The sequence below is a fragment of the Podarcis pityusensis genome (genome assembly GCF_964106645.2).
Source record: "Podarcis pityusensis genome assembly, chromosome: 14".
Taxonomy (NCBI): domain Eukaryota; kingdom Metazoa; phylum Chordata; class Lepidosauria; order Squamata; family Lacertidae; genus Podarcis; species Podarcis pityusensis.
Genome location: NC_138039.1, coordinates 47,569,341 through 47,590,661, shown reverse-complemented (window position 1 = coordinate 47,590,661; position 21,321 = coordinate 47,569,341). Strand labels below are relative to the sequence as shown.

The 21,321-nt window shown below is 47.5% G+C and overlaps 1 protein-coding gene across 2 annotated transcripts in view; it reads left to right on the top strand.

Annotated features, from left to right (window-relative positions):
• The first annotated feature begins 1,003 nt into the window (after positions 1–1,003).
• NEDD4 (NEDD4 E3 ubiquitin protein ligase) overlaps positions 1,004–21,321 on the top strand; it is a 49,657-nt gene continuing 29,339 nt past the window's right edge. The window contains exons 1-5 of one of the 2 annotated variants that reach the window (XM_080980284.1): positions 1,004–1,166; positions 14,384–14,457; positions 15,191–15,269; positions 16,881–16,919; positions 17,091–17,144. In XM_080980284.1, the coding sequence (XP_080836410.1) occupies positions 1,083–1,166; positions 14,384–14,457; positions 15,191–15,269; positions 16,881–16,919; positions 17,091–17,144 (330 nt within the window). In that variant the 5' untranslated portion in view covers positions 1,004–1,082. Of the gene's footprint in view, positions 1,167–14,383; positions 14,458–15,190; positions 15,270–16,880; positions 16,920–17,090; positions 17,145–18,832; positions 20,792–21,321 lie in introns of those variants that run through there. The other variant, XM_080980283.1, reaches the window with a different exon arrangement.

The following is a 21,321-nucleotide window of genomic DNA, read 5'->3' as shown; positions in this document are numbered from 1 at the left end:
ACCCGTGAGGCCGAAAGGACACCGGAACCAGAACCACGACTGAGCGAGCCGGTTGCACCAGACCAAACAGCCGCATCACAGCCAGCATCCTTGGAACACGAGCCAGAACCCGGAGCCCGGACCAGGGAACACCCCAGGCCACAACGCACACGTAGGCCGCCGGCATACCTTGAGGACTATGAATGCGACCTCCCGGGCAGGACTGGAACTTAGAGGGGAGGGGTGTTATGTACTGAGTTGAATAGGATCCAAACTGTAGCAGTCTGATTGGTCCTAGAACAATAGGATCCAAAAGGCAGCAGTCTGATTGGTCCTAGAACAATAGGATTCAGAATGCAGCAGTCTGATTGGTCCTAGAACAATGCAGCAGTATGATTGGTTGGCAGGAACCACCCAATCCTGCTCCAGATAGAAGTGAATCCACAACCTGATTGGCTTACAGTAGAATTCCAGAATTAGCCAATCATGTGCAGCCCATTGTGTAAATAATGTATATAAAGCAGATACTGTGAGGGGACATTCATTCATTCCTCCTCACCACTATGAGCTGAATAAAGAGCATGAAATCACTTTGCGACTCTGAGTATATTTCACCACCCACAAACAACCAGAAGCTCCAAGGCCATATCGTCAAGCTGAGCTCCCCGTTCGGAAGCCGGGCAAAAAGAAGAACCCGGGAACGTGATGAGACTGACTAGACCTCCCCGGCCACGCCCACTTGTGGCTCCTCCTCCAGAGCTCGGCCTGGCTCCTCCCCACCCCGCCCCGCCCTGAGAGGGGAAAAAGGCGGGACACGGGGATGGGTGGGGCGCCAAGCCCGTGAGGCGGGCGGGGTTGTTGTTGACACGAGCGGAGGCGAGGTGGGCGGGCGCCAGCTCGCCGTGCTCCAATCCGCTTGAGCTTCCCGCGGCGGCTCAGGGCGGTGCGGCGGTCTCATTGGCTGCGGGGCGAGCGGCCCGGCTTATCTGGGCGTGGCCAAGGGAGGAGGGAAAGCTGGGCTCGGCCGCCTGTCGCTCATCTTGCCAGTCCGTCAGTCAGGCGAAGACGCTGAGGGATTCCGGCGGCCTTGTGCTCCCGGGGCCATGGCCGCCGCCGCCGCCGCCGCCTCCTCCTCCTCGCCGGGGAATGTGCTGGGGCTGCCGGAGGGCGAGGCTGCTGCCGCAGAGGTGAGCCTGCGCTGGGCCGGCCCGAGGGCTTCTTCCCCCTCTTGCCTCGAAGGGTGGCGGGGGCAGCGGCCCCTGCGCCTTCTTCGTCGGCGTCGCGCTGCTCCTGCTTGTCCGGCCCGGGGCGGCTCCCTCTCAGGTCCCCCACCGTCGCCTTTGCTCGGGCGCCCCCTGGTGGCGAGGACGGAGAGGCGGCAAATGGACCCATTTCACGGCTGGGGCAAAGGGAGGCCGGCCGAGCCTTGGGCTGGGGGCGGCCGAAGGGGCGGAGGCAGGGAGCGGGTATTACCCCCCAGGTTTCCTCCTCCCCTCCTGTTTTCCTCCTCCCTTCCCAAACCCTCTTCCTCTTCTCTTCATTCCCCCTTTTGATATGGGGTGGCGTACTGGTTCAAGAGAGGATCTTTTCGGGGAGGGGGCTGGGAAGGTTAATACAATGTTTCTTAAACTTGGGTCTCCAGCTCTTGTTGGACTACACCTCCCTTCATCCCTGACCACAATTGTCCTTAGCTAGCAGGACCAGTGGTCAGGAATGATGGGAGTTGTAGTCCAACAACAGCTGGAGACCCACGTTTGAGAAACACAAGAGTACAACAAACTCGTGTTTGTTTGTTTGTAGTGTGTGTCTTGCTTCACACCAAAGGAGAGGCTGTGGGGCAGTACTGGGGAGCAGTGTTTGTCCCATATGTCTGGTTGGGGAGACTTGGGCCAGAGAAAGGCCTCTTCTTTTGCATCCTGTCCTGTGTGGGCAGAGGCAGGGTGTGGGGCAAAGAGAAGTGCTGAGAGCATCCGCTCCCATGCAATGGGGCCTTCAGTCTCTTCCCCATCTGTCATCTGGCTGCAGCCACTGGCAATCTTTGAAAATCAATCATGGGAACTGTGAGTGGAGTTTCACTTTTCTTTTTTATTAAAGAGGTTTTAATAGGAGCCCTCTTCAGAAGTAAATCCAACTGCAGAATTTCTCAGCGGTGAAAGGAAGGCATCCTGTCTATGCCCTGGAGACTTTATCAATTCCTATCTCTGAAAACTGAATTCCCCATCTCCCAGGTTTCATCGACCTGGCTTAAAAATGGAGAGTCCCCATCTCTGTTGCTTCCTCTTTTTTCCCTGCTTATCCTCCGCTGACATCTGAGATTAGGTTGTGCGGGTTTCCGGAACAAGTGATCAAGTGAAACTGCTAGCTAGGACAATCTCTGAGTGGTGGCAGCAGTCGCTCTTTCCCATCACAGGAAATGCCCAAGAATACATGCATAAAGTTTCAGCTTCAAAGCATACATGTCACTTGTACCTTTGAGTAGGTACACGTTAGGGCTGGTTTTCAGCATAGTGATATATCACCAGCGAAACACTGCAATATATAAATATATCAGGATTGAACTATGTAGAGCAGAGCTTTCCAAATTGTGTGTTGCAACACGTTAGTGTGTCGGCTGCAGTGTGTAGGTGTGTTGTGCAAATGCTCTCCATGCTCTTCCCAGGGCTGGAAAGGGGTTAGTTTAACCTCTGGTTTGCTAGTAAAACTAAATTACTGTGTCACAAAATGATGTATGTCTAAAAAGTATGTCACCATCATGAAAAGTTTGGAAACCTCTGATGTAGAGACATGTGTGGTTTCTGTAGTGTTGTGGTTCTCATCTTCTCGCAATTGTGAGGCCCACAGATGCAAGCCAGGAGAAACTGCCTTGGAGTGGGCCCACAATGCAGTGGGATGAGCACCTGTTTTTCATGCCATGGCACCTCTGGCATAAAAGATTTGGGGATATTTCGGAAAGCTGCTGCCCATTGGAAGAAGCAGTACTGTGATGGTGTGAGCTGGTCTAAGGTGGCTTCGTCTGTGACTTGCTTTTGTTTGAATATACATTTTGAAGTTAAGTAATATCCCTCTCAGTCCATAGAGGTTAGCTGCTTGTGGTTGTAGTGGCCCATATTTGGAATTGTTTGCCTTGAGGGCCACGTTCATCTGGAACTCCTCTGTGAAACCTATTGCATTATGGGTGTGAGTATGAAAGCTTCAGCATTTCAGGTGAGTACGATAGCTTCAGGAACAAAGAAACGGTGTGTGTCTGTGTGTTAAAATTGCACTCTGACAAGTACTTCTAAGAATTCATGTTTGCCTAGGAAGGAAAATGTTAAGCCCGCAGCCCACACATACTGCCTTCGAAAATAACCTTATTTAAATGAATGGACCTCAAAGCCCAGGGCTATTTGGAGGAAGGATGAGACTAGAGTCAATGAATCTGCCAATTCTGGTTTCTCATTTTGTTCAATCTTAAATTCAGTTTGCTATGTTTCCACATCAGTTTGCAAACCTTAAAAAAGAAACCCCACAGGAAAATGTTATGCATTATTCCTAAATAAACACATTTTTGCACAGCCTTTGCCTACAATATTCATTTTTGCAGGCTGCTTTCCTAAACGTTTGGTATGTAATTTTTACTCAAAGACACACTTTTGAACACCAATTTTTCTAGGTCTTTATTTGCAAAGCATGTTTTAGCTGAAGAGCTACAGTGCAAAATTGGAAGAAGTGTGACTTTTGAAGAATCCATTTTGGTTTGTATAGTACTTTGGTTTGGAAAGTACTAAGTAAGTAAAAATTCTCTTCCTATCTGCAGATGAAATACATAGGATAAGATAAACAGGTTGTTCCACGCTGCACTGGAGCAGCATGGCTGGAGAAAACTGCCCCTTACTGTATTGATACATTGCCCAAAACCAGTTTAAAGTCCAGATTGCGTAACAGTCATAAAGTTCTTAAATACTTTACTTCTTCTTTAAGTTCCCCCAATTCACCAGAAAGATAACAGTTTATCTTAAACAGTTACTTTAAGACCAGGAGATACCTATCAGCAATATTGTATCCAAATTGTATTTCAAGTGCAGGACTAGCTGTCAAAATATGTTCAAAGACAGTACCTTTTCTCCAGCTTTTTATTGTCACTGGGAACCCGTTCCCGGGGGATTGAGCGGTGGTTTTTATCTTCTCTTTCTCACTTCTTCTTAAAGAAATAACATTCAAAGCTTCCCCCCCTCTTCCCTCAAGTTGAGGGGGAAAAGACCTGGTTAGATGATTGGATTGAAGTCCTTTTATGCGTCTTTTAAAGCTTCCGCTTTCAAGTTCAATGCTTTGTTTTATCTACACAAGCGGGAGGCAGACTTCCTTTTTATACCTCTCCGCTTCGGCCAAATTCTTTTCAAATTTATACAGTTCCTTAATTGCGTAAAAATCCTACTCACGGATCGTTGTTTTCAAAGGCAAATTTTCAAGAAAGAAAGGCAGCGCTCTCTGGTAACAGCTGCGCGGCTTCACTCCACAGAAGAAGCAGACGACTCACAGCACAGCGCTACATCCCCCATTCCGTTCCGGAGCCCGTTGCCGGGTTCCTTCACGGATTGGGGGGGCGCAAAACGTGCCCGCTGAGTCCCAAGTTCACAGGCTTCACCCGCCTGTGATTTCAGGGGTCCCCCGCTACGCCGAAGCGGGATCTGACCCTGTTTCCGTGGAGCGGTTCCCTCCGAATTAGAGGGAATCCGCCATTAACCGATGGCGCCACCTCCGGAAATTTTTGAGCTGGCAATGTATCGTGGATTCCGCTCACCCCTGTGGCTGCTTCAAGCACCATGCATTTTTTTCCTTGGGGTTGCCATTGTTTCAAGCATGGCCTCCTCAGCTCTTCTCACTGTTTGCACCCAATCCAAATAACTTTATTGTACTAGCCATTGGCCATGACAGATCTGAATCAAAAATAAATACAAGCAAAAGGGGTGTTGCGCCCTGCAAGGCTGCCTGATGCTCACCCACTCCCTCCTTCACTGCCAAGCCGTTGGCCTCAGGAGCCTGAAAAGGTGCTGGGACCCGGCTGCCCCCAGCCATGCCTGTGCCTACCTGTTGTGTGCGCTCACCTGCCTGCTTGCCAGCACCTTCGCTTCCTTTTCCGGCCGAGCAATCGGGCTGCCTCCTTCCTCCTCACACTGGGTACTCGGAAGTGAAGGCTTGGCCATGTCCCGTGAGCCTCTTCTGGTGGGAGCAGCACTGGCTCCTCTCCCTCACCTTCAGGACTATGTGGTTGATTGGCGGTGGTGGTCACCAGAGATGGGAACTGCACTGCGGTGATAAAGAGAAATGGAGTAGCCTCTGGTGCCTTGCATGGAGGATGGCTCCCAGTAGTTGTGACCGTTGCTGTGAGCTGGGCAGGCTCTGGGGAGAGGCTGTGGCTCTTCATTTGTGTGTGTGGTGGCATGTGGTGTCCCGCCTGATGCGCTCTGCCCAAGGCAGCACCATCTACCTAGCCTTCCCATATAGCAGCAGAACCTGTGCATGGTGTCACTGTGTTTAGGGGTAGGCGATGTATCCTTCAAAACCGCTTTGAACTAGTCCACATCCAGGAATCAATACTGGGCTGCTTCTTGCTCCAAACCTTATTTCATCTTTCCTCCCCATTTCAGACAATGTGATATATCAGTATATCATGATGTTTGGCTGGTGATATATCGCAATGTTGAAAAACTGATATCGCCCACTTTATTTATCTGTCTTGTAGACAGCTTTACATTTCATAAATCTCTTAAGCAGTCCACATATTTCAAAATAAATAACTATAAAAATACAATACAACTTTAATATTCAGCTAATAATGCTCATCACTTCCACATTTTTAGTAACATAATTAAGCAGCAAAACAATGTACATAAATAAAATCCCACAAAATCGAATTCTATACAAACTACCAAACAGCATCAAATACAACATACGGTATCTAGAACAGGCTTCCTCAACCTCGGCCCTCCAGATGTTTTGAGACTACAATTCCCATCATCCCTGACCACTGGCCCTGCTAGCTAGGGATCATGGGAGTTGTAGGCAAAAACATCTGGAAGGCCGAGGTTGAGGAAGCCTGATTTAGAAAATATCATAAATAGTCCAAAAAGAAAAGCAAAACAAAAACTTGCATATAACGATGTTGTCACCCCAATGGCTCAGCTATTCTCCTTAAACCCAACATATCACTCCTTCCACTAAATTCTCACTTCAATAAAATATATTAATAAGCAACCAATAATTATGTATAGAAAGATAGGTCTGCTGAATAAGAACAATCCAATAACAGTAGACCTCCCCCAACCCCGCTCAGTTTCAGTTTCATCTCTCATCTGATGCAGTACAAAATCTTCTCATCACCTCTCTGCTGGGAAGATTAACCTCTTCTCCACCAACAGACCTTCACCCAACATTTTCAATGGGTTTGAAAATGGAGGAGTCCTAGGCTGTTTTGTGGACATTTCTCTTTTTATGTGGTGCACTATATTTCTTTACCTTGTTTTACTAGGTTCCTAAGGTGGGAAGACAGCGCATCTTAGAGTCCTGTCCATCTCTCCCCCCCCCCCAGCCCCACTTGTTACCTAAAACTGCTAGTTCATATCCAGTTTCTGAAATGTGTAGTAGAGGCGAAATTGGATTTGTGGCTGCCGCCTGCTGGATAAGGGACTAAGCCTAGCTTGAGGATTTCTATATTGTACTAACACACAGGGCTTGTTCACACTTCCATTCATCCCTTGCCTAGAAAGCAGGAGTCTGATTGGTTTTGTCTTTGCCCTCCCTGCTTTTCCCTAGGAAACCCATGCTTAAGCATTAAACTGGAGCAAACATCAATCTGGAGAAAACCCGGTTTGCATTTGGTTCAGTTCTGCAGTAAATAACAGGTTTTTATGGTGGGAAATGGTGGAGCAAGCAAAAGTGTGGATGAGCCCTCAGTAGAGCAGCTCCTAAACTGAATCCCCAAACCCACAAGAAGACCTCCTTTCATTCTGCCCCATTTTCTCCTATCTTGCAAAATGCTCTACAAGGGAACTTTATGCTGCTTCCTCAAAAAAGATTTACAATAAATCTTCCTCTCTGTGCTTTGCTTTGTAATAGCCTTTCCCATCCTTGTGTTTTCCAGATGTTTTGGACTTCAGTTCCCAGCAGCCCAATCCTGCATGCCTTATACATTCCTCCTCACACTATTTTGCTTATTGCGCATACACTGCAAAGCCTGCTCTTGCACATTCCATATGGTAGAAATCTTTAAATCTACTTTAAAAGCAGAGCGGGATGGGTGCATCAGTTTTGGGAAGAACATCTTTGCTTATGCGTAGCATAGCACTGTGTCCAAGAACTCTGCGTATGAACCATGTATCCTGCACTTAGGGCTGATGCTGAGACTGTGATGATTTTATCAACAAAGCTTTTGGGATGTCCTGTGTGGAGAGCCTGAATCTTTCATCTGAGGGTGGGAGCCTGAAGTATGTTTTAAGTCCAGACGACTCTTCAGAAATTGTTTTTTAATTGCCAATAATCAGATAAAGGTGCTGTACTCTCAGGATGCACATTCTTACCCAACATAAATGCAACATTTTGGCTTCCAACCCCAGCTGTTGTAATGACCAGTTTGAGGCATTGCTGGCACCGTAGCCAGTGCCAACAGCAGGCATGCATAGATTTTATCTCGCCTCTTTTTATATAAGCAGAACTTTTTGCGCTATGGCAGCTTGTAAACAGCCTTGAGTATTGTAAGATAGAAAGACAGTATACAAATTGAAAATGATGATACTTTCACTTTTACAGTTTTAATGTTCAGGCTATGATACATTGCTCAGTTCCACAGAAATTGTGAGGAAGTGGCTACGTCATGTAGAACTGGTACAGCGCCAGGACAACACAGCACATCAAAGGTGGTGATAGTAAGAACTAAACTGGAACATTTCTGGCTTGAAAAGTTTCAGAATATTTGCTCTGGTTCGCCAGAAGAAGCTTAGTCATGCTGGCCACATGACCTGGAAGCTGTCTGCGGACAAACGCCAGCTCCCTCGGCCAGTAAAGCGAGATGAGCGCCGCAACCCCAGAGTCATCCGTGACTGGACCTAACAGTCAGGGGTACCTTTACCTTTTATGGGATGTGGGTGGCGCTGTGGTCTAAACCACAGAGCCTAGGGTTGCCAATCAGAAGGTCGTCAGTTCGAATCCCCGCGATGGGGTGAGCTCCCGTTGTCCGGTCCCAGCTCCTGCCCACCTAGCAGTTTGAAAGCACATCAAGTGTAAGTAGATAAATAGGTACCGCTCCGGCGGGAAGGTAAACGCCGTGTCCGTGCGCTGCTCTGGTTCACCAGAAGCGGTTTAGTCATGCTGGCCACATGACCCGGAAGCTGTCTGCGGACAAATGCCGGCTCCCTTGGCCTATAGAGCGAGATGAGCTCCGCAACCCTAGAGTCATCTGCAACTGGACTTAATGGTCAGGAGTACCTTTACCTTTTATGATCCACGCATAGATTGCTATGGGTGTGACTGTCCTGAAAGTTTTGATTGCACAAATCAACTTGAAAGTGGCAGAGGACAAATGATCCTCTTAATGTGATTGGGATGGACATACATGCTGCCGCATTCAAGTTGAAAGCATGTTCTGTTATATCTCTGGTTAACCTGTGAGGAGGGAGCAGGTGGAAGGAATTCTGGAAAATAAAATAACATATTTCTAAGTATCTTGTGTTTTTCTTCTTGGCTTGGATATTCTACTTCACGATCAAATTACATAAGATCTCTAATATGAGACAGTTCCTCTGAAGGCTGTTCAGGGTCATATGTAAAGTGTTGAATGGCGGGCTTGTTGCTTCATGTGTTCAGCTTAATATCTGAATCTTAGTGCGTTGAAGGGGAAAAAAATCTATTAATAGTAGCTTGTGTCCTTCCTGCTCCAGTGCCTTTTGACTCTGGATTTCTTGCATTTTGTATGCCAGCCAATGCAAGTTATCTCACATTTCTTGGGAGTTGTTGAAAAAAATCATCAAAAAATCATCTTAGTGCAAGTTGCCACATAACTGTGTATTCCTGTGCAAGCTATGCTCATCTTTAACCACAACCCATTGGAGACTAATTTTGGTTTGCTTGAGTGTCCTTGTAAAAAAACATTCTACCAGGAAAAAAATCACTTTCATTTCAAAAGTTCTGAATGTTATTTGGTCAATATCTTTAGTTAGCTAAACATCCCACTTGTATTCCAACTTCAACCAGTTTCAGCTGAGCAGTTAAATTTTGTCATTTTAACACACACACACCCCAAAAAACCAATCACTTTTCATTTGCTTTCTTCATTCTTCTTTGGAAGCACAGCTGCACCCACCTTAATCCTGCACCCACCTTAATCCATCTTCCTTTCAATGGAACCCAACACACTGGGCCTGAATAAGAATGGGCAAGCCTTTAAATGATTCTTGGGTCCATGGTGTCAACAGCCATCTGTTTCAGCTGAATTAGGCCCTAATAGAGTGGCAACTAGGTTCCCACTAGATTTGCTGAAAGGAGGCATATGAGGATGCTGTTTGGCAGAGTGGTATTGACATCTAGCTCAGTCGGTAGAGTATGAGACTCAGGGTTGTGGGTTCGAGCCCCTGCATTGTAGGGGGTTGGACTAGATGACCATCGTGATCCCTTCCAACTCTACAATTCTGTTATTATTTCTTGCTTTCCTGAAAAGGGATTGAGGCACTGGGAAACTGTGGAAGGGAAAAAGGATCCATAGTGGGTTCCTTTATTCTTGGTGAGCTTTGTCCTGCTGTGCACCAAGGAACATAGGCTTGGAGACCAGGACCTTGTCTTCCATCTCCCCCCTCTTAATACCCTGTGTGTTTTTGCCTTTCTGAAGAAGACCATTTTGAGAGAGTTTTTGTGAGAGTGGTCATACACTGCTTAATTTCCATGCAGGTTATTGAAAAATTGCTAACAAATTGTTTATGTGTTGTTGTTTTTTATCTTACTGGATTTCCATGGGAAATAAAAAATCTGGATTAAAGTTGGGGCGGGGAGAGATACAGGCTGGAATTACATGACAAAAACATTGTGTGAATGTTGAAAGAAATTTGCATGAGCAAGTCCTCGTCCCGTAATAAACACCTGTCTGGAAGTACCCCAAGTGTTAGTTGAGCAACCTTTGCAACAGGTTCCATTGTGAAAAACAGCTTTCTCCAACCTGGTGTCGTCCTGATGTTTTGGATTCCAGTTCCCATCGGTCCCAGGCAGCACAGTTGGCGGGGTGGGGGGGTCCCGGCTAGGATGCCTTAATGTAATTGGGATCATGAACTCAAACAATAGCCTGGGGTGGATAAGCTCTAGATTTTGCTGCACTTCCCAGCAGGCAGCATGGCCCATGGTCAGGGATGATGGGAGTGGTAGTTCAGAAGCATCTGGATGAGGGCCAGATGTTCCCCATCCCTGCGACAACATCTGTCTTCGGAGCAGGATAACTGAGTACTCCCTGGGAGACATTCTAGAAATGGGGAAGTTTTTATGCTCTGTGAAGCTTTTCTTGCTTCCCCCAGTTGCCCTTGGGGTTGTGGTAGCGAGATGTGGCTGCGGGAACCCAGCCAGATGGGCGAAGCATAAATAATAATAATTTATTAATTAATTACGTGGAGTGGGGAGCTTGAAAGCAATATTTACATTGCTTTGCTTTCTATTTCCTCAAGCCTTAGGTGCACAATTTGTACCCTAGAGGGAGCAGTTTCCCATAATTTGGGAGATAACTACAGTAATCACCATCGCAAAGACGAAAGTAGATATTGTATAACTTAACCTTTCAGACCACTTCAGGTCTGTGTGCTGCTGATGGCAATTGGGAAAAGAGACAACCTGGGTTTTATTGACCGGGTATTGTGCTGCTTCATCTAAATGGTTACTGCAAGTACTTTCCTACCTGGTACATACTCATTTGTGCTGCAGGAAGACTGAAGCATCTTAATTGTGAAGTGGCTGTGGATAGTCAAGGGCTGATGTAAAATCTACTGCTATACATTATGTAAATCAGCCCTCGTGAATTTGGGAGCTTACAACTCATATCATCCCTGACTGTTAATCCATGCTGGCTGGGACTGATGGAAGTTGGGGAGTCCAAAACCACCTGGAGGGCCGCTGGTTGAGGAAGGATGGCATGTAGGCATATTCAAGTGTTATGAGTGCAGATCAGAAGATGGTGAACAGCAGCAGCCCAGGTTCCTTGCTGGCTGCTGAGCCCCTTCCACCCTGCCGCTTAAGGAGCAGAGAGCACTTGGAGGAGCCTGATGAGCAGCAGGGTAACTGTCTTCCCTGTCACCACAGCCTGACCCTTTCATAAAGAAAGCAGGATGCTCTGGTATTGCCTTGTGTGGTTGAGAGGGTGTTGCTTTGGCTGCCTTGCCTGGCACCGGGAAAGAGAAGGAAGCATAGCTTTTTGCCAAGAGAAAACTTTGGCCTGCGATGTCACACGGGTGCCTGGAGATGCCCCACATCTAACCAAGCCAAACAAAATGAAATTGAAATAAGTGAGCTTCTAAGAAATATAGTTTGGGATTTGGAAAAGATGGGCTTGTTGCACACAAACCAGCCTCTACCTAATGTGCCATCTTAACTGGAAGGTCCAAGGATTGTGTTTAATTATTAACTGCCTTTAGTTTCTTTTGAAAAGAGAAGGGAGATAGAAATATTTTACCGTATTTTTCGCACCATAGGACGCACCGGACAATAGGACGCACTTTGTTTTAGAGGGGGGAGAACAAGAAAAAAAATTTCTCCCCCTCTCTGCCCAGCGCCCCTTCAGCGAAGTGGCAGGAGGCGCTGCGCAGAGAGGGGGAGAACTTTCCCCCTCTTGTTTTCCCGCTCTAAAACAAGGTGCCGTTTAAGGTGCGTTCAGGCGGCTACCTTGGAGAGCGAGAGGGGGCGGTGTGCACTGACCCCTCTCGCTCTCCAGGCTTCAGGTTCATTTCGACCTGCTCTTTGGGGCTGGCGGGGGGAAGCCCACCACCAGCCCCAAAGAGCAGGTCAGGGAGCAGCGGAAAGGCGCAGCAGAGAGGCTCCTGCCATAGCCGCCCGCCACCTCTCCAGCCGGGAGAGCGCGCGCGGGGCTAAAGCAGCCCCCCGCGACCCTCTCCTGGCTGGAGAGGTGACGGGCGGCTATTGAGGCTCTTGCCATAGCCGCCCGTCACCTCTCCAGCCGGGAGAGCGCGCGCGGGGCTAAAGCAGCCCCCCGCGACCCTCTCCCGGCTGGAGAGGTGACGGGCGGCTATGGCAGGAGCTTCTATAGCCGCCCGTCACCTCTCCAGCAGCCCCACGCGCGCTCTCCCGGCTGGAGAGGTGACGGGCGGCTATGGCAGGAGCTTCTATAGCCGCCGGTCACCTCTCCAGCAGCCCCGCGCGCGCTCTCCCGGCTGGAGAGGTGACGGGCGGCTATAGAAGCTCCTGCCATAGCCGCCCGTCACCTCTCCAGCCGGGAGAGCGCGCGCAGGGCTAAAGCAGCCCCCGCGACCCTCTCCTGGCTGGAGAGGTGACGGGCGGCTATTGAGGCTCCTGCCATAGCCGCCCGTCACCTCTCCAGCCGGGAGAGTGCGCGCAGGGCTAAAGCAGCCCCCCGCGACCCTCTCCTGGCTGGAGAGGTGACGGGCGGCTATTGAGGCTCTTGCCATAGCCGCCCGTCACCTCTCCAGCCGGGAGAGCGTGCGCGGGGCTAAAGCAGCCCCCCACGACCCTCTCCCGGCTGGAGAGGTGACGGGCGGCTATGGCAGGAGCTTCTATATCCGCCCATCACCTCTCCAGCAGCCCTGCGACCCTCTCCCGGCTGGAGAGGTGATGGGCGGCTATGGCAAGAGCCTCAATAGCCGCCCGTCACCTCTCCAGCCGGGAGAGGGTCGCGGGGTGCCCACGCGCGCTCTCCTGGCTGGAGAGGTGACGGGCGGCTATTGAGGCTCTTGCCATAGCCGCCCGTCACCTCTCCAGCCGGGAGAGCGCGCGCAGGGCTAAAGCAGCCCCCCGCGACCCTCTCCTGGCTGGAGAGGTGACGGGCGGCTATAGAAGCTCCTGCCATAGCCGCCCGTCACCTCTCCAGCCGGGAGAGCGCGCGCAGGGCTAAAGCAGCCCCCCGCGACCCTCTCCTGGCTGGAGAGGTGACGGGCGGCTATGGCAGGAGCTTCTATAGCCGCCCATCACCTCTCCAGCAGCCCTGCGACCCTCTCCCGGCTGGAGAGGTGACGGGCGGCTATGGCAAGAGCCTCAATAGCCGCCCGTCACCTCTCCAGCCGGGAGAGGGTCGCGGGGTGCCCGCGCGCGCTCTCCCGGCTGGAGAGGTGACGGGCGGCTATAGAAGCTCCTGCCATAGCCGCCCGTCACCTCTCCAGCCGGGAGAGCGCGCGCAGGGCTAAAGCAGCCCCCCGCGACCCTCTCCCGGCTGGAGAGGTGACGGGCGGCTATTGAGGCTCTTGCCATAGCCGCCCGTCACCTCTCCAGCCGGGAGAGCGTGCGCAGGGCTAAAGCAGCCCCCCACGACCATCTCCCGGCTGGAGAGGTGACGGGCGGCTATTGAGGCTCTTGCCATAGCCGCCCGTCACCTCTCCAGCCGGGAGAGGGTCGCGGGGCTATGGCGTCTTCGCTCCATAGGACGCACACACATTTTCCCTTCATTTTTGAAGGGAAAAAAGTGCGTCCTATAGAGCGAAAAATATGGTAATTAAAATTGTTTTCATTTTCTAACCATCATTTTCTTGACAGACTCAACTAGAGTAATAATCTTCCCAGGGCTTTGACTTCCCCCCTGCCCCCAAAAACTGATCAGTCAGAGATAGTGGTAGTAGATAGTAGTAGTAGTAGTTTACATAAATTAAGGTAAAATAAAATGATAATAAAAGCATTACAATTATTCTCCTAAATAATCAAGCCTGGTGAAAAAGCAGGTTTACCTAGCATCTGAAAGAGCACAAAGTTGGGCTGAGATGCACCTCAATGGGAAAGTCATTCCATAGATGCAGAGCCACCACCGAAAAGGCTCTTCTGTAGGTCCCGGCACTGCACACCCCATTTAATGCAGGAACAACCAGGACAGCCTCTTTCACTGACCTTAAATACCTAGGCAGGCTGCTATGGAAGAAGGTGTTTGCTCAGATATTTGGAACCCAGGATTCTAAATGTCAACCTAAGCACCTGGACTTAGGCTTGGAAGATAACAGGTAACTGGTGCAGCTGTTTAAGAACAGGAGTTAAATGTGACCAATCAGCTGCTCCCATCAGTACCCTGGCTGTACCTACTGTAGTAGATGGTATCAAAAGCTATTGAGAAGTTAAATGTGTACTCACTTTCATATTGTGGAATCAATTGTGGGGTGGTTCTTAAACTGCATAGTCATCTTGCAGCTTGGCCAGAAGCTAAATGGAAGTAAAACTACTTCTGTTTCAGGAAAACCTGCGGATAGTGAGGCTGAAGGTGATAGCTGGAATTGGCCTGGCCAAGAAGGATCTCCTAGGAACAAGGTAAGCATCCAGTTCTCTCTACAAAGAGGAAGGGAGGAGGAAATCATGCACTGTCCCTTCTGAAAAATCTCTTAAACTTACTTTTTCAGTGCCACTATTAAGTGGAGTGTTAGTCATGCTTGTTCCAGGGCTCCTTGCTCAACCTCCTGATGATTCAAGGTTGTACAGGAGTAATGAGAAAATGATTTGACTCCTATGTGGGATCCCAGATTCTACAAGGCATACGAGACTGAATGCAGGAAATTATGTCATGTTCAGTCCACCCCACCCCACCCCCGGCAAATGTTATAAGAGGTTAGAGAAGGTAAGCTGTAGGGATCTGGACTGACCTGAGTTTTGGGAAACCTGGATTCAAATCCCTGTTCTGCCATGAATCTCATTCCAAAGAGAGGCACTTGCTGAGAATTGAGACTTCTGGGGCAATTGTTTTCAATTCTAAAATATACTACTAAATATATTCCTCCTCTTCTCTGCTAGCTTAAGGTCAGCTGCAAAATGGCCATGTATGAACCAAGGAGAATGTTGGCTTAATTTATCCCCTTATCTCTTGATAGTGAAAAAACAAAACTTTTGGGTGTGTGGGAGAGTATTAGTGACATTTTGGCATGGATGGATTGACAGAATTTAGCAATATAGACCAAGGTCAGTCTGTCTCTTTAAAGGGGTTGTGATGCCCATATCTCTTGCAGACAAGTAATCCTATTTTAACCGTTTGTGCTTGTATTTTGTACAGTGATCCCTATGTGAAAGTGACAGTATATGATTCAGCAAATGGAATCCTTACCAGTGTTCAAACAAAAACTGTTAAAAAGGTTAGACTTTGCACTTTCTTTGCATAATGAATAGGTGCAAAATCAAGCAAGTGACTTGAAAGTAGACATTTACTTGTTGAAGCTCAAATAGGTGTAAGATGCAGTAGTTACCAATGCAAAATAGCAGCAGGATATAAGCAGAACAACATACCCTTGTAAGATGGCCACCTCCAACTTGGTGTGACACTTGATGGTTCCTTGTGGATTTTTTCAACAGCTACTGCAAACATAGTAACTATGTAAGAGATGTGTTTTTCCTAAATCAGACCAGAAAAACTGTACCAGAGTCTGATAGCAACCCATTGCTACTAATTGGACTCCTTCAGAATCTGTCTCTGGGAATCTTTTTAACAAAACATAATGAACTATGTTGTCTACTTACATTTTAGCCACAGAAACATAGATGTTGAGATCTGCCTATAGAAGGTGACTTTCCCACCCGCTCCTCTTCCTGGCACCCTCCTCCCTCAAAAAAACCAAGGAGTTTCCCTTCCTGCAAGGGTTGGGAGGTCCTTCTGAATGGATGGGCTCTGAGGGAGAAGGACCAGCCCGCCTTACTCAGCAGGAGCCTTTGGGATGTACTTGTGGATAGAGAAGAGAGTGAGAGCTCCTCCTCCTGCCCACCCTGTTCCCTGGCCAGTTCTCTTGGTTGTTTTGATGCTTTTTTCTAATCTGCCATTTGCAGATGCAGTTGATATCCTCTGGAGTTGCTGATTTGTAAATGCACATCTCCTAGTACCAAAAAATTGTACTTGCAACTTCGGAATGGGTCTGTGCCAAATAAGATACTGGGGGAAACTGAATGGCAGAGAATAAATACATTTATAAACCCCCATGGAAGGATGGACTCCTCTGGAACCACAGCATTCTTTCCAAGTTCTTTTCCTTGCAAGGGTCAAAGGATATAGGTGCGGTTGGCCAGCCTTCCTTCCTGTTTGGTCTGCTCATAGGCATAAAGGTTAGCTGACGTTCAGTGCAAAGTTCTCAAATAAGACAGTGTGCATTATTGAAGGGAAATTGTGGAAGTCAGCTATTTTTAGTTCTCGGTAGGCACCTAACTAAGACAGTATGTCAGGTCTGTGTTTAGTACAGCTTGTCAGATCCACAGTTTTGTTCATCTCTTCGAGGCAGTTCAAAGTGAATGTGCTTCGTGACACTGGGGCGCTTTGAGGCCAGAGGCTGAAATGAAGCACTCAGGTGTCTGTTGCAGCTGTATCAGCTCTCCTTGCAGCTGGGGTGATGCTACCTAGTTCTGAATGCTTTTTCCTTGCTGGCGATGCCTTTCCATCGGCAACTGCATACTCTGATGCTAATGCTGGTCTGTATTTCTAGTAGCAGAGCCATCAAAGACCTTTGCCTGAGATCGTGGGAAATTATTTTCAGGTAGACCAACCTGATGTCCTTCAGATGTTTGGGGCTACAAATCCAAAAGTCAGATCGCATGTTTGTGAGGGAACCAACTGTCCTAAATGGCTGATGGCATCCAAAACATTTGGAGGGGTACCAGGTTGGCAGAGGCAGAGCTAGGTAGGTATTTCTGGGCTATAAGGGCCAAGTGAGAAAAGGCAGCTGCGTTTGTCTTGTAGTAATTTACTCTTTCTTTACTTGCAGACGTTGAATCCAAAGTGGAATGAAGAGTTTTTCTTTAGAGTAAGTGAACCTTGTTGCATGTTGAAGTGACGACTGAGCATTGTAATCCAGCATAAGTCTGTTGTGATTAATGCCCTTTAAAGTTACGTGGTGTAATAGAAAGCAACGTTGTACTTTCTAAAGCTCCTTTCCTACCAAGCCAACTCACCAGACGTTAACTGTTTCTCCTAGGTCAATCCTCAGAAGCACAGATTCCTCTTTGAAGTGTTCGATGAAAACCGCTTGGTAGGTGGACTTTTTGTTGTTTGGGAACAAAATCGGAATCCTGTACATTTTCTTGTGATGTGTTTTGGATTTGTTGCCAACCGTGGCACTGTGACATGCAAGCCAATCCCTGCACTCTTGGGGTTATTTACATTTTTTTTGGAAATGTTCCACATTTCACTACTTGTAGTAGACTCACTAGTTGTCCAAACACTTTCAGATCTGTGGTGTGGCCTGGTAGCCAGATTTAAAAGGAGAAGGGAGCTTTAATGGGGAATTGATACCATGCTGGTGAAGGCAACACTGGAACTGATTTCATGGAAAGATATATGTATTGTGTGATGCTCTGAACAAGGAACCTCTGGGCAGCTGAGAGTACTAGAGAAGCGGTGGGCAACCTGTGGCCCTCCAGATGTTGTAGAGTTTGAAGGGACTCTGAGGGTCATTTAGTCCAACCCCCTGCAATGCAGAAATCCTGCCCACAGCCATCGCTGGGTGGGCTTGAACCACCAGCCTTCTGGTTAACAGCCAGACACACTGACCCATGTTGTTGGTCTCCCATCAGTCTGACTCCCTCAGCCAACATAGCCAGTGGCCAAGGATGAGTTGTGGCCCTCCATCCATGTTCTAGGAGAAAACAGAGACCTAATAAGACCTTGTTAGTGGAAACTGTCACAACCAGCTAACTTCTGTTGCTTTTTCCATTTGGCATACTCTATTCTTTTCACTCACAAGACCCAGCTAAGAATTAAATTGGCTCTAGCACAGGATTTTTGAAAACTGTTTCTCTTCCTCACAGAGAATGTAAAATGCTGGCTTTAATGGAAAACTCCCTGAAAATGTAGTAAAGGTTAAATAAATACCTAACAGAAAATATTCAGTCATGTGATTTACACAGGAATAAATGGTGCAGTGTTCTCTGCTGCCTGCAGTTTAATTCTGTGTTGCTGTGGTGGGATTCAGAAATGTGTAGTGTGTAACTTCTGGGTGTTTAAAGATGTCTGTAACTGGATGAATGTTTGCTGGCTAGCATAGATGTTGGAGCAGTGCATTTTCCTCAAAGTGCCACTAGGTGCCAGGAAAGAATCTGACTTAGGAGCAGCGGTGGCAGCAGCACAAAAGAGAAAAGGCAAGACGTAAATGACAGTCATGAAAGTTAACATTTCAAGCAGATCTCCGATATACTCCCATTTGATTTCTACCACTGTGAATGTGCTCTTAATAGAGGAACTGCTTGTTTTGGTGGTGTTACAGCAGAAATGGTATTGAATGCCTTGGTTTCATAAGCAGCTAGGAGAATTGTTTGGTTTGGTTCCAGACCGTAATGTTGGAATACTGAAATTTGCTTTCAACAGATTTCTAAATGGAACTCTTATTACAATTATATCTGTCTACGAAGGGAATGTTTTTCCACACCTTGTATAAAAAATATCTGTTTCTCTCAGAGCTCAAGCACCAGCTAATTGTACAAACAGTCTGCAAATGTTAAGCTATAAAAGTATGGGCAGAGTGTAAAAAAAAATAGTGCTAGCCCTTCCAAAATATGCTGGTTTTTTGGGGACCCACCCATGGTTTTTCATCTGTTCAGTTGCTTCTCATCATTAAGCTTGCCCACCTCCTTCAAATATGAAAGGGCTGTTTTTCTCAGTAGCTGCCTTTAAATTAAATGTATGCAGTAAGAACTTCTCTCAAACTGAAGTTCCTTGCTACTTTATGCAGGGCATACTCTTATCCAGTTACTAGCACTATTGATCTTTCAACAGTGAATCCTAGATTTGATAATTATGTGGAACTTGGTTCCTACCAACTTCCTGTAACTCTACACCGCTGGGTAAAAATATTAGTGGTCATACACTGCTAAAGAAAGCACAGACCCAGATTCAGCCAGGGCAGCCGGGGGGAATCTGTAGGAAGAACTGCTGTTGAATTAATTTGCCGTGGAAGGGTAGAATTCAGACAAGGCTTCCAGTGTTGGTCCACTGCAGCTGAGTTGAGCTTTAAAGGTCGCTTGGCACTAAGCGTTTTGTGAGTGAATGTGCTCTTCACAACAAGCAACCCTGGGCAGGCCAGAGACGGTAGTGTGGCAGGAATGACTTGCTAAATTCAGAAGGCACTCTGGCTAACAGCTACCTGCATTTCTGTGGTCTTCATCTGTTATACTGAAGATTAACTAGCAAGTGATTGTGGGCAGCTGCTTTCCACTTAAGAAGAAGAAAAAACTCTCTGACCTTTATCTTTGGAAATGAGGACAAATGGCAAGGCAGTTGAGGCTGCATTTTGCAGCTGAAAGGAGTCACACGGATCCGTTATTAGAGACCCTTGGAGATGGCTGGTATAAAGAAGATACTCGCATGTACACCCAAAGTCCTGAGTCGAATGCTGCCCCTTACGTTGTTGAAATGAAGCGGAATCCCAATCAAATGCAGGAAGAAAACAAACTGCCAGTTTCGTCCCGAAAACCCAAGCGGAGTGCTTCGCTGAAGATTTCCTTGCAGACTTCTAGAGGCAATGGATGTTTGCAGCCCGTGGCCTTGGAAGACCATACTTCCCTGGTCAGCCTAAGGAAGAAAGGGGACTGTTGTAACAGGAATGCGACTGTCAGTCAGTCTCACCAGCTAACAAATGGCAGCGGTCTGGCTGATACTGCAGCGTTTGGGGTTCCCAGTAGTTTCTCAGCCAGTGACAAAGGAGCCTACAGCAGCGCAGGGAGTGACTATGGGTCGTGCACAAGTACCACAAGTGATGGCGGGTCATATAGCAGTAGCATCATCAGTGACAGCAGTAGCTGCCCCTTTTCTGCTGGAGATGCCTGTCTTTTTCCTGGTAACATGGTCTCTGGCAGCTCTGCAGGTCGAAGCACCAACCACAAATCCTCCACTCCCCACAGGAGCAGCACTGCGCAGAATAGTGTAAGCAGAAATATTTTTGACCAAGAAGACCCAGAGCAAGCTGAGAGGGCAACAAAGCTGCCATCAGCGAGAGAGACAAATGTTTCCTTACGACGCTGCTCTTCTCTGGTCATTTTCCCAAGGAGTCCTTCAGATACACCGCCAATGTCTCCAGCGTCTCCTCCGCCAACTCGGCGACCCTCTCAAGTGTCTCATAGTGAGCAGGTGCAAAGTGAAGACAAGGCCGTGTCCGGGGGGTCCCTCTCTACTGTAGTCAATGGATTTCGGCTTTCTAAAGGTTCTTGTTTTCCTAATGAAAGTAGGGATGTTAGGCAACTGCATTTGAATAGCTCACTGTGGGAGAGAACTTGCTGTGAGCAAGGCACCTGTGAGGAAATACCAAATGGAGGTTCTTGTATTTCATTTCACCTCTCCCATGGAGCACGAGCACCGAAGGGTGACACCGTGTCCTCTTCCAGCAGACCCTCCATAGCAGCCTACCCTAATCGAAGAGTCAGACATACGGCATCTGCCTGTTTGCCCTCGAATTTGGAGGATCATGCTAGCATAGGAACTGAAGAAAGATCATCTGCGTGGAGGAGCAAGCCCCATCATGGCCTACAGAGGAGCCTCTCACTGGGATCATCCCAGCCTTCATTTCTATCCAGTTTTAAATACAGTTCCAAGGCAGGAACGTCACATTTACACATACAGTTTGGATCCGAGAGAGAGGGGAAGCCTAGTGGAGTTCAAAGGAGTACTTTGAGGAAACCTCTTGAGGTGAGTCCTTAGCTCCAAAAAGAGTGATCTCTTGCATGTGATGGTTTTTATGTACACTAAAATGGGGTTAAACGTCTGTGGAACATATTTTAAAGCCTTTTTTATTGTATTATAATTAATAGATCACTACAGTGAAACACACGTGTGTTTAAAATTGGCAATCTGGTTTTAGCTGTATGTTATTAATTACTGGTTTTGCAGTGACTTTACTGTACTTGGGTTCCCTTCCCATGACTGTCGCTACTCTCTGTACCTAAAAAGTTTAAACTGATTTCCACTATCAGTTTTATAATAAGCCTTCAGACCTCAAGGGAGCACATAGCATGTTATATTCTGCTCATCAATCTTCATTTTACTTTAAAACTCTTAACAAGTTACACATATTTAACAGAAAGGGGGAAGCAAGGTGCTTGTTACTTAACTGAATTTTAGTGAGTTTTGTTTCATAGTTGTGTTTTAAAAATAGCTGTCTCAGGTCTCAGGAGAAGATAGGGCTGAATGTCAGAAGATATAAATATTTTAAAAAACAA